Source organism: Podarcis filfolensis (assembly GCF_964270895.1).
Source record: "Podarcis filfolensis genome assembly, chromosome: 3".
Classification (NCBI taxonomy): Eukaryota; Metazoa; Chordata; class Lepidosauria; order Squamata; family Lacertidae; genus Podarcis; species Podarcis filfolensis.
In genome coordinates, this window is record NC_139606.1 from 59,476,749 (window position 1) to 59,492,967 (window position 16,219).

General features: G+C 46.7%; 1 protein-coding gene and 1 long non-coding RNA gene across 2 annotated transcripts in view; both read left to right on the forward strand.

The window, feature by feature from the left end:
- Positions 1 to 16,219, forward strand: part of LOC310760040 — a 592,410-nt gene that overhangs the window by 188,091 nt on the left and 388,100 nt on the right. The window lies entirely within an intron of this gene.
- Positions 2,966 to 16,219, forward strand: part of ENPP3 (ectonucleotide pyrophosphatase/phosphodiesterase 3) — a 50,218-nt gene continuing 36,964 nt past the window's right edge. The window contains exon 1 of the mRNA XM_083607688.1: positions 2,966 to 3,217. Within this exon, the coding sequence (XP_083463814.1) occupies positions 3,101 to 3,217 (117 nt within the window). The 5' untranslated portion in view covers positions 2,966 to 3,100. The remainder of the gene's footprint in view (positions 3,218 to 16,219) is intronic.

The following is a 16,219-nucleotide window of genomic DNA, read 5'->3' on the forward strand; positions in this document are numbered from 1 at the left end:
ACAAACAAACAAACAAACAAACAAACAAACAAACAGGTAAGTCCTGGAGGAAGGGAAAACCTCATGAAAGCTGCAAAGCAGGTCTGGTAAGGGGCAATGCTGCTGAGAGGGTGCAGCCTGGGGAGAGTGTAGAGGGCTACACTTTCCCACTGGGCCTGAGGGTCCTCACCCCTGGCCTAGAGCAGGCTTCATCTGATGAGTGATATGATTGACATGAGTTAATAAGCCCTTGCTTGATGGAAACCAAAAGCTTGTGCAGCCTAGTACAAATAACATTGGAATAAGTCACATCAGAAGTGTTTGTGAAATTAAATGTCCTTCCATGCTAATATTTCCACTGACGTGTTTATCCAGCGATAATACTAATGGCTTTGAGTATACCACTAATGTTAACAGTTATTTGCACAAATGAGTTGACAAAGAGTGCATCTGAAAAAGTTCCAACACTTACTGCATAAAACAGACATGTGCCTGAAATGGGGGATATAAATCCATTCAACAACACAAACTGGCTTTGTGCTGATGTTTTACCAGTGCCAAACAGATAGGTTGACAGCTCTAATCTATGCATGTTTATGAAGAAGTCCAACTATGCTAGCTGAGGCTTAGTTCTAGGTAGGAATTTACAGCCTTAAACTAACATCCTTTGGGGTTTCAAACTCTCATGTAAATTTATATCATAGAAAAAGCAGAGTTAACACTTTTCATTAGTATTTTCTGCTTTTCAGGAAAGATAGAACAATTAGATGGGCCCCACCTGTCCCTGTTAATACTTATGCCTGAAAAGAAATGGTTAATTTTCTTGTTTATATAATTAATGCTTGAACAGAAAATGTTACGTTACATTGCCTTTTGACCTTTAAAATCTTGGCATATGTAGTTGTAATGTTTTATGGCTTATCTTGATCTAATTGTTTCCTGCATTAGAGAGTTAATTGCTCATCTGGTGTTTGTAGATAACGTGGTTTTACTTTTGTTCCTTCATTTTAAAAATTGTTTTTGCCTATTTCTTAATGAGGAAGAGCCCCTGCTGGATCAGACCAAATCTAATCTGGCATCCTGTTTCCCACAGCGGCCAAGCAGTAGCCTATGGATAGCTTGTAAGCAGGACTTGATGGCAATAATTCTTTCCTATTGTTTCCCAGCAGGTTGTTCAACCGAAAGTGTCACATTCAACAGTGATTATTTATGTAGTGGGAATTTCTATTCTTTGTTACTGACTGAAAACTTATGGAGAACAGACATTAACACTGCATAAACAAGACCTACTTGTACTTCATTAATCTAGACTGGACTGGATGATATTAAGACCTAAATTTATATGGAGTACCGGTATATATTTATCTGAATACAAACTAATCTTTACCCTTGCATGCCGTGGTCTTTTGGTCCCGTTGTTTCCAGCTGTTGTTTTTTTCTCTGCATACTTACAGACGAAGTGGACTCTGGTCTGTGAAGATTAAATATCTTGTGTTTTATTACTCTAATACATAACAATAATCTCAATTTATCAATAAAGCAATTGCTGAGTGGTCTTCCTTCCCTTACATTATGTTTCTCAATTTTACCATTTGCACCTTTTCCACACCCTTGAAATCCGGTCCTCCAATGTGGGGGGGGGGGTTAATTTCCCCCTAGTTGTGGTTAATTTCTATTTGGGCAGCTGCAATTAGATATATCACCATCTTTCTATCTTCTGAGACACAAGTCTTAAACGTAGTCAAAGATGATCACAAAAGGGTCTTCTGACATATGAACTCCTATTATGGCCATCCAAAAAGATCTTATTCTTGGACAAGACAAGAATCTGTGCAACATAGCCACATTGCTCATGTTTCATCTACAGCATACCTTGCTTGAACCTGGATAGATATGGATGATCTTGCTGAATGGATTTAAGCGGAGAACAAATGTGTACCCATTTTCCTTCAAAACTAGTGCTTATGGTTTGCCTTGGAACATATAACTATAGCCACCACCAAGTGTCCATTGGCATTTCAAGTCCTAAATCCCCTTCTGTTTAACAGCATAAGTATTGAGCGATGTATCCATCACCTTCAAAGGTTAGATGGCTGGTGTGGTGTGGTGTGGTGCTTAAAGTGTGAGACTAAGCTCAAACCTCAGAGTTGGGAAGGGCTGTAGCTCAGTGGTAGAACATCTCCTTTCCAGGCAGAAGGTCCTAGGTTGAAGCCTACCCTAGCATTTCCAGCTAGGGCTTGTAATGTCCCCTGTCTGAAACCCTGTAGAGCTGTTGACAGTCAGTGTAGACAATACACCAATGGTTTGACAGTATAAAGCAGCTTCCTCGGTTCCTCAGCCTTGATGCCCTTGATCTTGTCATCAGCTCTTGTCCTAGGCTTCTGGGAAGATCAGGATATTATTTATTAAATTGATAATACCACCCATCACCTCAAGATCACAGGTCAAGTATAAATGTAATAATAGTAAATAATGCACCCAGATGGTGGACTTTTCTGGGAACGGATTTAAAATCCTGCTTTTTTAAAAGATGCTGTTGTTATTAGTATATGTTCCTGTTATTCTGTTTGTTTTAAATGAATGCTTAGATGCCTTGTGGCAGAAAGGCAGTGTATTGTTTCTTCGTTGGTTTATTATATTTCTTACCCACCCTTCACCAAAAGGTCCCAGGGCAGGTTACAGCAATATAGGTATATTTTACTTAAATAATGAAAACCCTAAAGCATCCACTCGTTGCCTCTTTCGCCTTGCCCAAAGAGAAGTAGTTTCACTTTCCAGGATTACTGTGAAAACAATGATCAATTCTGATTCAAGTATTACTGTTTGAGTATTATCAAATCCCCATTGCATTTTTCAGTTAAGTTCCACTTGCTTTTTTGCCTCTAAGAACACCGCTATGTTGTTTTTTTCCTTTGAATGTCACATATCAAAACACCAGAATGTTACTGGAAGTATGTGCTTCCTTTGAATTCGCTGGCTCCAGAGTTCTGATTGTTTCCTCATGCCACAGCATCAAGGACTCTGAACTCATTCACACGCTTGGGGTGCAGCAGAGCTATAAGGGCAGAGGCCAAAAGGGAGAAAACAAAGTTGCACAGATAACTGTCTGGAAAGCTGAAAAATGAGCTCTGCTCATGAAACAAGAATAAGGGGGGACAGCAGGATGGAGCTGATGAGCTCAAAAACAGAGGACGTTGTTAAGAGAAGCACTCTTAAGAAATACCAGATACTTTGTGTGGTAAGTATTGCCCTTTGCTTCCTTTTCAAACTTTTAATGTTAAGGTTTGTTGCATTATTGGCTCAAGTTTCATTATGTTTTAACAGTATAAACTTTCCACGGACCATTGGAAATTTCCTGGCAGGGCATGGCAGAATAGATAAAACTGTCGTTTTAACAGACCAACAACTCTTGTTGATGTTCTCAGCTCACAGTCTGCTAAAAGGCGGATACGAATGCCTGACTTTTTCATAGTTGATGAAAGAAAGCCTGGCCCCTCAGCTGCAATATTGGGTAAAAAATAGTAGGCATTTGTGGCTGCTTTCTGTTATTTGTTTTGTTCACAGCCCACTCTATCCTAGTGGCTCATGGTAGCTATATCCCAGTCTGAGTTAACCAGAGCATGTAAGAACTAAATAATAGGGGGAAAATGTGTTCTGAAATACAGGGAGGATTGAACAGATGACAACCACACTGCCCTTAAATGTCACTTGTGACCCCCCTCCCAATCCTAAGGATGATATTGCCAGTTTTGACAATGCTTGTGATTACCCAATGGTGATAGAAAGGCAGGAAAATGTGATTCCTCACTATGCATTGCACAAGTGGTTAGCACTTTAGAAGCTAATGTGCTATAAGTGCAATAACTACAAATGTGCCGAAACCATTATTGTTTATTCATCTAGGTCCTCACTGACCCTTAAAATCATTCCTGTTCACCAAGCCATTTGAGGGCTGAAAGATATGGTCCCTGGCAATACTGAAATTAGAGGTGTGAGTGTATATGAAAACCAGTTTTTAGATGTTCTTAATATTTTTTTAAATGTTCAAAATAGGTTTTTAATTTTTAGTTGCATTGCTTGTTGTTTGCCCCCTTGGCTCCTTGGGAGAAAGGATGGAATTGAAATGTAATAGGAGTAATAATACTCCGGGTGGTAATGGCAGTCCAAGGTTCCAGACAAAGGACTGCAGATCACCTGCTAGCTAATCTTTTTATACAGAGATACCAAGGATTATACCTGAGACCTTCTGAGTGGAAGAAACATGCACTTCCATGTTCCTGCATTGCAGTGGGTTGGACTAGATGACCCTTGGAGTCACTTCCAACTGTGATTCTATGTTTCTGTAACTCCCTCCCCCAATGCCACCGCCCATGGAAATACAATGTGCATCTCCTAGGTTCTAAATCAGGGAGCAAATAGTTGGGAAAATGTTAAGCAGCAAGTGTTATTTAGCTTCCGTCATGGTGTTCCACTGTGCGGTTTAGTCATGCTGGCCACATGACCCGGAAAACTGTGGACAAATGCCAGCTCCCTCAGCCTGAAGCGGTATGAGCGCCAAACCTCATAGTCAAGCTTGACTGGACTTCACCGTCCAGGGATCCTTTACCTTTATCTAGGCCAGGCTTCCTCAGCTTCGGCCCTCCAGATGTTTTGAGACCACAGTCCCCATCATCCCTGACCACTGGTCCTAGCTAGGGATCATGGGAGTTGTAGGCCAAAAACATCTGGAGGGTTGAAGTTGAGGAAGCCTGATCTAGGCAATTTTATTGTGACAGCTTGTCATGGACTTGTTGGTAGCAGAGGTATGGTAGGAGGAACTAGCTGGGGAACAACCATGGGAAGAAGGCTTGGAGCTTGGGGAGTGGTAGTGGGGCAATGATGAGTGGTAAGAGAGAGAAGATGCAGAAGAGGAGGTGTTGGAAGCTGAAGTGGTAACAGGGCTTAGTGAGCTGGGAGAGTCTGGCAGAGAAAAGTCCAGAATTAGAGGCAGAAGCTGAAGCAGGAAAGTGGAATGAGGGTGGACGACAGGCAGAGAGTCAGCTGGGTGTCACGGGTGTCTCCCCCTCCTGCTGCAACAGGCTCCCCTCCCCACTTATCTCCCAGAACCAGAAGAGGCATGAAAATGGAGGAGGAGAGTTTGGCTGCCTACAGGTGCAGTCTCCAGTTGCTTGGAAAAAGGCCTGGAGAGGAGGGGACTTAAACAGCTGTGGGGAGGTGGGGACTTTCAGTCTTGGCTTTTGATTTTCATGCAGGAAGACCAGCAAGAACGAGTATCTCTGCTCATTAGGCTAAACACACAACTAAGTCTGAGGAGATTGTGTTTTTGCTAATACAGTGGTACCTCGGGTTAAGTACTTAAATCTTTCCGGAGGTCTGTTCTTAACCTGAAACTGTTCTTAACCTGAAGCACCACTTTAGCTAATGGGGCCTCCTCCTGCCGCTGTGCCGCCGGAGCACAATTTCTGTTCTCATCTTGAAGCAGAGTTCTTAACCTGAGGTACTATTTCTGGGTTAGCAAGTCTGTAACCTGAAGCAGTGGCGTAGCGTGGGTTGTCAGCACCCGGGGCAAGGCAAGTAATTTGTGCCCCCTAACCCGTGGATTTTGCGCCCCCTAACCCGTGGAACGCCCCCCCAGATGTTGCGCCCGGTGCGGCTGGCCCCCCCCTGCACCCCCACGCTACGCCACTGACCTGAAGCATATGTAACCTGAGGTACCACTGTAAAGAGTTCACTTCATCTTTAAACTGTGTGATTACTGACCCGCACACTTCTGTGGTACAGCATAAGCTTGAGACATATTTTTTTTGCTGAATAAATGAGGAAAAGACAAACATGACCACTTACGTAGTCTCTTAATCTCTTTAAGTGTTCACTGGTAGATTATAATCCCGGCCAAACTCCATCAAGGTACTGGGCAGAATAGTAGAGTGCAAAGTTACAGAAATGAGGAACTGTTCAACAAGGACTTAAAGGATCGAAATGAGAGCTTAGCATTTGATGAGTTAAGCAGACATGAGTTTGGCAGCAGTGCAAGGAGCACAGTGCCCTGCCTTTCCTTGACTTAAAGAAAACCCAAATTTTCAATAAAGTGACTTGAACTACAAAAACAAGCATGCAGGTTGAAGTGGTTTTGGACAGAAGTTGTGGGTGTGTTTGCATGTGCAAAAAAATAATAATTTTATTTCATATAAACACTCGTGTGATCTGAACCAGCAGTGACTGAATAGGAATGAGACCTTAGGGTCATAGTAGATAGTACAGTGGACCCTCCAGATACAAACTTAATTTGTCCCAGGAGTCCATACTTACCCCAAAAAGTCCATATCTGGAGGCGCTGCTTCTGCACACACATGCAACACGATAGAGTGCTTCTGCATTTGCTGCGTTCGTAACTCGAAATTACGTTACCCGAAGGTAATGTAACCCGAGGTATCACTGTAGATAGCTTGATATTGACTCAGTGTGCGGCAGTTGTGAAAAGAGCCAATTCCATGCCTGGGATCATCAGGAGAAGAATTGAAAATAAAATCATGATGCCATAATAGAAATCTATGGTGTGACTGCATATTGTAGAGTTGGAAAAGAGTCAGAAAAGAGGAACCAAAATGGTTAAGGGGACTGAGCAACTCTCCTATGAGTAAAGGTTGCAGTATGTGGGAATTTCCAGCTTAGAAAAAAGGTGAGGGAAAAGCAACATGATAGATGTTTCTATAATGTTTATACAATGCATGGCATGGAGAAAGTGAATAGAGAAAAGTTTTTTCCCATCATAACACTCAAACTCGTGGACATCTAGTGAAACTGAATCTTGGAAAATTCAGGACAGGTAAAAGAAAGTACATTTAGGAACGTCACTTTAGGAAATACTTGTGTAGATGCAAAGGCTTATATTTACAAGCCAGTCATTATGTAACTTTAATCCTTTAATCCTTCACTCGAATCGCTGGTTTTCATAAAGACTGTGGCAGAAGAGGTAGGAGGATTGAAAAAGTTCAATAACAGTTTGGTGTTTTTTTAAAAAAGTAAAATGCACAAAACGGAGTTCTCCCAGTTATATTCAAAGCAAGCCCTCTTGTAAACAACTGCTATAAACAACAGTTGAGGAGAATGTCAGAAAAGATAAAAGTGGCTCATTTACCCCCACCCCACCCCCAATTCTAGTATATTGAAGGTAGATAGTATAGTATACAATGATCATCATAGATGATTTAGGCACGCTTCCTGGGGTTGATGGCAACTGGAGTCCTGCAACTTCTGGAGGGCCAGAGATTCCCCACATCTGCCTTGGAGAGATAGTTAGTGCCTCCTCATCTCATTCTGGGGCCAAGTGAAAACCTATTTGCTCAGCCGTTTGCAGGATATTAATTTTAATTAGTTATTGCTGGAGATGGAAATCTGCTCGGTGCTTTAAGCAGTGTTTTTGTGAGAGTGTACTTGCCGATACAGATCTGTATTTTAAAGATTTAGGTTTCAATTATATTTGTTTTACTTCATTTTGGATTTCTTATGGTGTTTGCTCAGTCTGTATCAGCTTCAGCTGCATTGTTCCCTGCCCTGAGATTGGTCGTGATAAAAACACACACACACACACACACACACACACACCATACGCTGAACCAACTGGAACAAGCCATTTAGTTCAGCATCTGTTCTCAGGGTGGCGAACCAGATGCCAAAAGCAGGAACCAATTATACAAAAAGGGGTTCAGTGCAGTACTCACTATAGAACACAATTCAAAACTGCATTTGAATGCAGTTTTGAATGGTGTTCTAAAAGCAGGAGCCAAGCATAAGAGCACTCTAATTCTCTTTTAAAGCCACATAGGTTGGTGGCAATCAGTGCCTCTTGTGGGAGTGAAGGCCATAGTTTAACTATGCACCAGGTGAAAAAGTACTTTCAGCTGCGTTGAAACTGTTATGTTCTGCTTCATTGAATGAAGTGCCAATTATAAATATTGTAAGTTGAATAAATAAAACACAGCTAAGCATGGAAGCTGGGGTGGTGGGATGAAAGCTGGGAGGTAGGCGTTGGATCCTTTGAACCTGTCTCCATTCCTTCTCCCACATGCTGCGTAAGTTTGCGTAAGTCTGTCTTCATATTTTGGCTCCACTTGGGGAAGTACAGCACATATCCCTAGCACAGGAGGAAAGAAGGAAGAGCTCTGCACATAATATCCAGAGTAGTGCTATTGGAGATATGCAGCGTAAGGTAAGGCCGACATGGGAGGATAGGGAATGGGATCCATAGCTCTGGCTCCCCTACAAAGACACAATTCTGCTGGTCTTCTACAAATAAGTTGGAAATCACTGCTAAATAGAAACTTTTGCTTTTGCTTCGCTTATTGGGTATGGCAATCAATCTATGGGATGAGAAAAGCTATGATATGTGTCTTTCATCCTTGGTGATTTTTGCTGGTGTTGTATAAAGGCTTATATAGCTTTATTCATGTTGCCCCATCCCACCACCATATTCTAATTCTTCTACAGCCACAGCAGGCACTGTAATTCTCCAATGGTTTGACTTTGCCCCCGACGGCACACTCTTCCATTGTCTCTCAAGACAGACAGATGCCAACAACAACATTCCTCCACCACCACAAAGAAATCCAGATAGCCTAATTTGCATATTGTTTCAAAATCCTTACAAAATTAAAAATTCCTATGGAGTTTTTTTTTTAAAAAATGGGTTTATTCCTGACATTTAATCCAAAGACATTGAGAAGGATCAGTAGAAATATTTTACCACTTACCCAAGCCACAATATCTTTAGAAGCTACAATGGCAATGATTTATACAATGCTATCAACCCTCATTATACCTGTGTGTGTCTACACACACACACACACACACACAGAGAGAGAGAGAGAGAGAGAGAGAGAGAGAGAGAGAGAGAGAATATTTGTACTGGTCTGCCATAATGATGTGGTGTTTCTCAATGTCCGAAAGGCAGGGACAGGGAAAGGAGAAGGGGGAAGGATGAGAAAGAAGGGGACTTTTCTCAATAGTAAATGGCTTGGGAATGGGGTTAAAGGAAGGCTTGGTAGAGGGAAGAAGGGTCTCTGTATGCGATTATATTAGCTCTCTGGTGACAGGAAGAACTGTGGGAGGTGGAATTGGGTGGGAGTAAAACTGGTATTAAGAGGAATGATGGGAAATATGGGAGGTAGGGTGTGTGAGTGAGAGAGAGGGAGGGAGACAGTTTTAGGACTCTGATGATGAGGGAAGAAAACTGCAGAGGAGGAGAACCTGGCAAGGGATAGATGGACTGGAAGTGGGCAAGCAAGAAGAGGCACTGGGAGAAATGAAGGGGATGATCTTGATGTCCCCCCACTCAAACTTCTGCCTATTCCATTCCTCAGCTGAAGAGATAAAGAATGCAGATACCTCAAATTTTTCACGGTATCTTTGGACAATGCATTTCACACCTGGTAATGTTTCATTAACAAGCAAACACCCATGTATGTTCAAAACCCATCCTCTGAGCTAAACCTTCTCGAACTGCACAAGCTAGCTGACAATCTTGCTCTTAAGATTCTGCTCATCTGGAAGATACCATACAAAAGTGGCAATCTCTACTGAAATATACTCAGAGTCGCAAAGTGATTTCATGCTCTTTATTCAGCTCATAGTGGTGAGGAGGAATGAATGAAAGTCCCCTCAAAGTATCTGCTTTATATACATTATTTACACAATGGGCTGCACATGATTGGCTAATTCCGGAATTCTACTGTAAGCCAATCAGGTTGTGGATTCACTTCTATCTGGAGCATGATTGGGTGGTTCCTGCCAACCAATCATACTGCTGCATTGTTCTAGGACCAATCAGACTGCTGCCTTTTGGATCCTATTGTTCCAGGACCAATCAGACTGCTGCAGTTTGGATCCTATTCAACTCAGTACATAACACCCCTCCCCTCTAAGTTCCAGTCCTGCCCGGGAGGTCGCATTCATAGTCCTCGAGGTACGCCGGCGGCCTACGTGTGCGTTGCGGCCTGGGGCGTTCCCTGGTCCGGGGTTCAGGTTCTGGCTCGTGTTCCAAGGATGCTGGCTGTGATAGGGCTGTTTGGTCTGGCGCAACCGGCTCGCTCAGTCGTGGTTCTGGTTCCGGTGTCCTTTCGGCCTCACGGGTCCCCTCTGTATTTACTGATTCTGCCTCTCCTGCTTGCCCCTGCTGCTCTATGGGCCTCACTGCCCCACTGTTCCCTGACCTGTCCTCCTCCTCCTGGTTTTCTCCCGGGAATCGTCGCCGTATCTGGTCGCAGTGGCGGCGCCAGCATTGCCCCCCATCTGTTAGCACCTCGTACGACACGGGGCCAGTGACCCTGGTGACTGTGGCGGGTACCCATGCAGGGCCTGCCCCATAATTCTTTGCGTACACTGGGTCCTGGGCCTCGAAGGTCCGGGGGTTCCTGCCTTCCCCCACCACTACCTCATCCTGAGCTCTATCGGGGTGAAGGCGGTCCAATCTGATTGCAAGGCGCTGACCCATTAGTAGTTCAGCGGGGCTCCGGCCAGTCGTTGAGCTGGGGGTGCTGTGCTGTGCTAGAAGGAATGTGGCAAGGCGGTACTCCCAATCCCCTTGCGTCATGCGGCGAAGGGTGTCCTTGGTGGTCTGCACCATGCGTTCTGCTTGGCCATTGGTGGCAGGGTGGAATGGCGCCGAACGGATGTGGCGGATGGCGTTCTGCGCTGTGAAGGTTTGGAATTCTCCTGACGTAAATGCAGTCCCGTTGTCTGAGACGAGTGTGTCAGGGAGCCCGTGGGTTGCAAACAGCCTGCGTAGTACCCGGATGGCTGCGGACGTAGAAGTGGATGGTACCAGTGCGACTTCCAGCCATTTGGTGTAGGAGTCCACCACTATGAAAAATGGTTTCCCCTGAAAGGGGCCAGCGAAGTCCACATGCAGGCGTGACCATGGTGCTTGGGCGGACTCCCAGGACTCGACTGGGGCCCTTGGGGGATCTGGGCAGGATTCTTGGCAGGCCTGGCAGTGTTTGACCCAGGCCTCTATCTCTCCGTCGATCCCCGGCCACCACACATAACTCCTGGCAAGGGCCTTCATTCTTACTACCCCTGGGTGTGTCTCGTGTAGGGCTGTGAGGACCGTTTTGCGGAGGGGCTGGGGAACAACGACCCTGCTTCCCCATAACAGGCACCCCTTGTGGGCCGACAGTTCATGTCTGCGGGTTGTGTAGCCGGCGAATTCTGGCCCGGGGCTGCTGCTGGGCCATCCCCTCCACACCCAGTCCAGGACCCGGGAGATGACCCTATCTTTCTTGGAATGGTGTGCAACTTCTTGTGCCTGAATGGGGCGGTCAGGAAGCAGCTCCAGGCTCATAACCTCTTGTGCAGGTGCTGGGTCAGGGCCTGTTTCCGGTAGTGGTAGCCTGCTGAGGGCATCTGCATGGCCCATCGCCTTCCCAGGGCGGTGAATCAGTGCATACTGGTAGCTGGCAAGGAAAATTGACCACCTGAGGACGCGAGGAGACAGCACTTGGGGGGGTCTGCTTTTCGGGGGCAAACAAGCCAAGCAGCGGCTTGTGGTCAGTCACCACGGTGAAGGGCCGCCCGTACAAGAAATCATGGAATTTTTTTACTCCCTTCACGATTGCCAGACCCTCCTTGTCGATTTGCGAGTAGTTCCGCTCGGTTGCGTTGAGTGTCTGGGAAAAGTATGCCACCGGTACCTCTCTTCCATCCGGGAGTTGGTGTCCCAGGACAGCGCCAATGCCATAGGGCGAGGCGTCGCATGCTAGCACCACTGGCAGCCTCTCGTCGAAGTGTGCCAAGACCGAGTTTGAGACCAGCAAGTCCTTGACTGCCTGGAATGCGGCCTCCTGGCGCTGGCCCCACACCCAAGGGGCCCGCTTGTCCAGGAGTCTGTGTAGGGGCTCTGCTACCGCCGCCTTGTGGGGAAGGAAGGAATGGTAAAAGTTCAATAGTCCCAAGAAGGCCTGAAGTTCAGTCTTGTTCTTGGGCGCTGGGGCATCACAAATGGCCCGTACCTTGTCCCCAGTCGGGTGGACCCCTTCTGCGTCCACCATAAATCCCAGAAAGTCCACCTGAGGCACTCCTAGTAGACATTTTTCCCGCTTCACCTTGAGACCCGCCGTCTGGAAACGGTGCAGAACGGTGCGGAGGCGGTCCTCAAACTCCTCTGGTGTGGGCCCGGCAATCAACACATCATCGAAGAAGGGGGTGACACCAGGAATCCCTTTAAGGAGAGAGTCCAATAGATTCTGGAATATGCCTGGTGCCACGCTGACACCGAATTGCAGCCGCTTTACCCTGAACGCTCCTCTGTGCGTCACAATCGTCTGTGCCTCTGCTGTGGCCTCATCTACTGGCAGCTGTTGATATGCTTGGGCCAAGTCCAGCTTGCCAAAAATTTTCGACCCAGCCAGGGTGGCAAGGACATGGCTGACCACTGGCACTGGGTATGCATGGGCCGTGAGAGCCTTGTTTATGGTACATTTGTAGTCTGCGCAGATGCGGACCGAACCATTAGGCTTGACGGGTGTGACGATTGGGGTTTCCCAGGGGGCATTAGGCACCGGCTCCAGCACTCCTTGCTCCACGAGTCGGTCCAATTCCTCGTCTATATGGGGTTTCAGAGCGAACGGGACCCGGCGGGCCTTGAGCCTGACTGGTCGTACTGCGGGGTCAAGCAGTAGAGCAATGGGGGGGCCCGTATACTGTCCCAATTTCCCATCGAAAACCCCCGGAAATTCCTTGCATATGGCGTCCACATCCACTTGTAAGCTTGTGTGGTTCACCCCGGTGACGGCTAGCCCCAGTGGTCCAAACCATGCCAATCCCAGTAAGCTAATGTAGGGGCCCTTGACCACAAGCAAGTCCAGTTGCCACGTCCGCCCTCGGTATTGCACCCTGAAGGTCCCCACCCCCATTGTGGGGACCTTACGTTTCTGGAAGTCCCGGAGGGTGAATGGGGCCGGCCTGAGTTTGGGACCCCCAGTAGGACACAGTTTCCTTAAGGTCCTTGCCGAGATTATGGATAGAGTTGAACCCGTGTCAAGCTCCATGCGGCATGGGGCCCCCTCTATCTGTACCTCTACATAAATTTTCTCTGCGTTGGGGTGGGGCAACTGGTATACCTGGAAGTCCGTGAGCTCCGTCGAGTTGCCTTGGTGTGTTGGGCCCCGGGACCTGGGGCTCTTGGATTGGTCATCTGATGCCTGGCGTCGGGTGGGCCGAGCTCGACACACCCGGGCGATGTGTCCCAATTTTCTGCACTGCCTGCACTCTGCGTTGCGGAAACGGCAGGTCCTCCTCTCGTGACTTTCCCCGCAGCTTGCGCAGTTCCCTCCTTCTCGTCGAGGCAGCTGTGGTATGTGGGCTGCTTGAGTGCGCTGCTGTACTCGGTGCACCTCCTCCTTGTCAGATCCTGAGTCGTCGGTGAGGTCTTTGTGGTGGACCCTCGGTTGGGACGGCTGGCTCGGCCGTGCCTCTTGCATCGACCTCTCGGCAGCTTCCGTTGCCAGGGCCTCCTCCAGAGCGACCTGGAACGTTAGGTCCTTCTTAGCGTAGAGGCGTCGTTGCAGCTTCTCATCCTTCAGGCCACCGACGAGGCGGTCACGAAGCATGTTCTCCAGCTCTGAGAAGTTGCAGAACCGGGCAGCTTGGCGGAGAGAGGTCACAAACCCAGTTATGGTTTCCCCAGGGGCTTGCCGCTTTGCGTAGAAGGCATTTCGACGAGCCACCACTGAGGGCTGTGGCGAAAAGTGCCCCTTCAGCTGTTCCATTATTGTTTTGTATGGAACAGTAGCAACGTCTTCAGGTGCAAGGAGAGCCTGGGCGATTTCAAACGTCTCCTCTCCGCAGACGCTGAATAATATTGCCCTCTTCTTGGCGTCTTCTTCATCGGTGACCCCTTTGGCTTCTAGGAGGAAGGTGAAACGGGAGGCGTACGCTTCCCAGTCTCCAGATGCTGGGTTGAATGGCGAGAAGCTGCTGTCGGTTGCCATTCTGAGTTCCTTGTGTCCCGGAGCTGAAGCCTGGATACACGGTGCGAGGCAGCGGTGCGGCAGGTGGCGGTGCTGCGGTGCTGTGTGTGGCAGTCAGCTCAGCGGGATCCCACCTTCGTCGCCAGTGAAATATACTCAGAGTCGCAAAGTGATTTCATGCTCTTTATTCAGCTCATAGTGGTGAGGAGGAATGAATGAAAGTCCCCTCAAAGTATCTGCTTTATATACATTATTTACACAATGGGCTGCACATGATTGGCTAATTCCGGAATTCTACTGTAAGCCAATCAGGTTGTGGATTCACTTCTATCTGGAGCATGATTGGGTGGTTCCTGCCAACCAATCATACTGCTGCATTGTTCTAGGACCAATCAGACTGCTGCCTTTTGGATCCTATTGTTCCAGGACCAATCAGACTGCTGCAGTTTGGATCCTATTCAACTCAGTACATAACATCTACCAAGTGGCAGTGAGATTCCAGGGGGTTCCACTCAGGGCCATGTTTCCATTGGGAGTTCAGATACGGCAGAGGCAGTAGCGTTTTAAGACATATGGTTTATTTTACACCTAGATGCATCAAGAGAGTTCCTTGGAGAGGGAGAGAATTCACAGTGTTACATCTCAAGTGGGGCTTGTTCTGCACAGCAGCACAGCATTACAGTCCAAGTCATCCTGCATGCCATTCCTGTCCCTCTCCCCCAGCCTCCCAAGATGGTTCTGCCCCCCAGCAGCTCATGGAGGACTCCTCTTTGTTCTCTCTTCTTGTTACCAGTGCCCGCCTTACTCAAAAACTCAAACCTCCTTCCTGTCACCTCACATCCCCCCTTCACTTTAGTAACCTCTGCTTTGTGCAGATCTGGGGGATTCCTCATGAGGTGATAGCAACTGTCTATCGTTTCATAATGTTCTGTTTTGTTCTACCCACCCTTTTGTCTGAAGCTGAGAGCTCAGTGAAGCATGCTGGACAGAGATGTCCTGGGCTGCTGGGCCATGCTGTCCCTGCTTATGCTATTCCAAACAGTAGGTTCTGCAGCAGTGTCTTGGAGAATGTGGATCAACATAAGCTAATAAGGATCAGGCTGAATGTCCATTTCATCTGGCATCTTGTTTCCTACAATGCCCAAACAGATGCCCAATAGCAGGACTTGAGGACAATAGTTCCTCGCCAGTTCTGATATGTTTGCAGGGAGGCTAGACAATGTTGTCAAATTATTGAGCATTCATTCGGACTTGTTTCTGAGGAGGGTAGATGATGTTGTGTCAAGCAAGTGTTGTCAGTGCATCGCCCTGTCCTTTTCCATATTGCAAAAGGTCCCATCTTTGGGAGATACAGTACAGGTTTGCTACGCATTGCCTCCCCATCAACTGTAACTGAGTAACCTGAATTTGCTGGTCCTCCAATCAGTCTGTTCAGTATCATGAGCAAGCTTTACACCAGTCAATCTATGCTGGCTGTTTTGGGATTGGCTTGAGAGAGGAAGCATATCAGCAGAAGAACAAGCAGGCTTCAGAGCCAGTCACTCCATCATTGACCAGTGTCTGATTTTACACTGCTGCTGTGCTATAATCAGTGAGGTCAGAAGGAATCATAGTGTTGGAAGGGACCCCAAGGGTCGTCAAGTTGGACCCCCTGCAATGCAGAAATCTCAACATGTGGTCCCCCTTTAGAGATTAGACTGCATGACTTCCAGTAGGGTTAAATTAAAAGCTACTCTCAGATCTCAACAACATAGAACTACTTCTGTCAGTTTTAAACACTTAATTTGAGTGTTTAAACTATTATACTCACGCATGCGCAAACACACACACACACACACACACACACACACACACACACACACTTTGCCAGAAACAGAACCATTCCAAACACCCAAATGTATGTGTCACAATTTTTGTAAACAAAATCCTTCCAGAATAGAATAGAATAGAATAGAAGAGAAGAGAACTCGCAACATATGAAAAATTTGCATACAAATGTAGACTTGCCATGGACAAATTAAATGATATTTGGAATCCATTCTTACAAATACTGTAATAGGTCAAGATCTGGTGAAGTACAATAACAACCCTGTAAAGTATACAGTTTTGGTCCCCCAGCCCCCACTTTATTTTCCCTTCTACACGGGTTCTGTTTCTTTTTTTCTTTTTCTCTCTTTTATTTACGCCTCACTATTTTTAGTGAGGACATGGGTGGCGGTGTGGGTTAAACCACAGAGCCTAGGGCTTGCCGATCAGAAGGTCGGCTGTTCGAATCC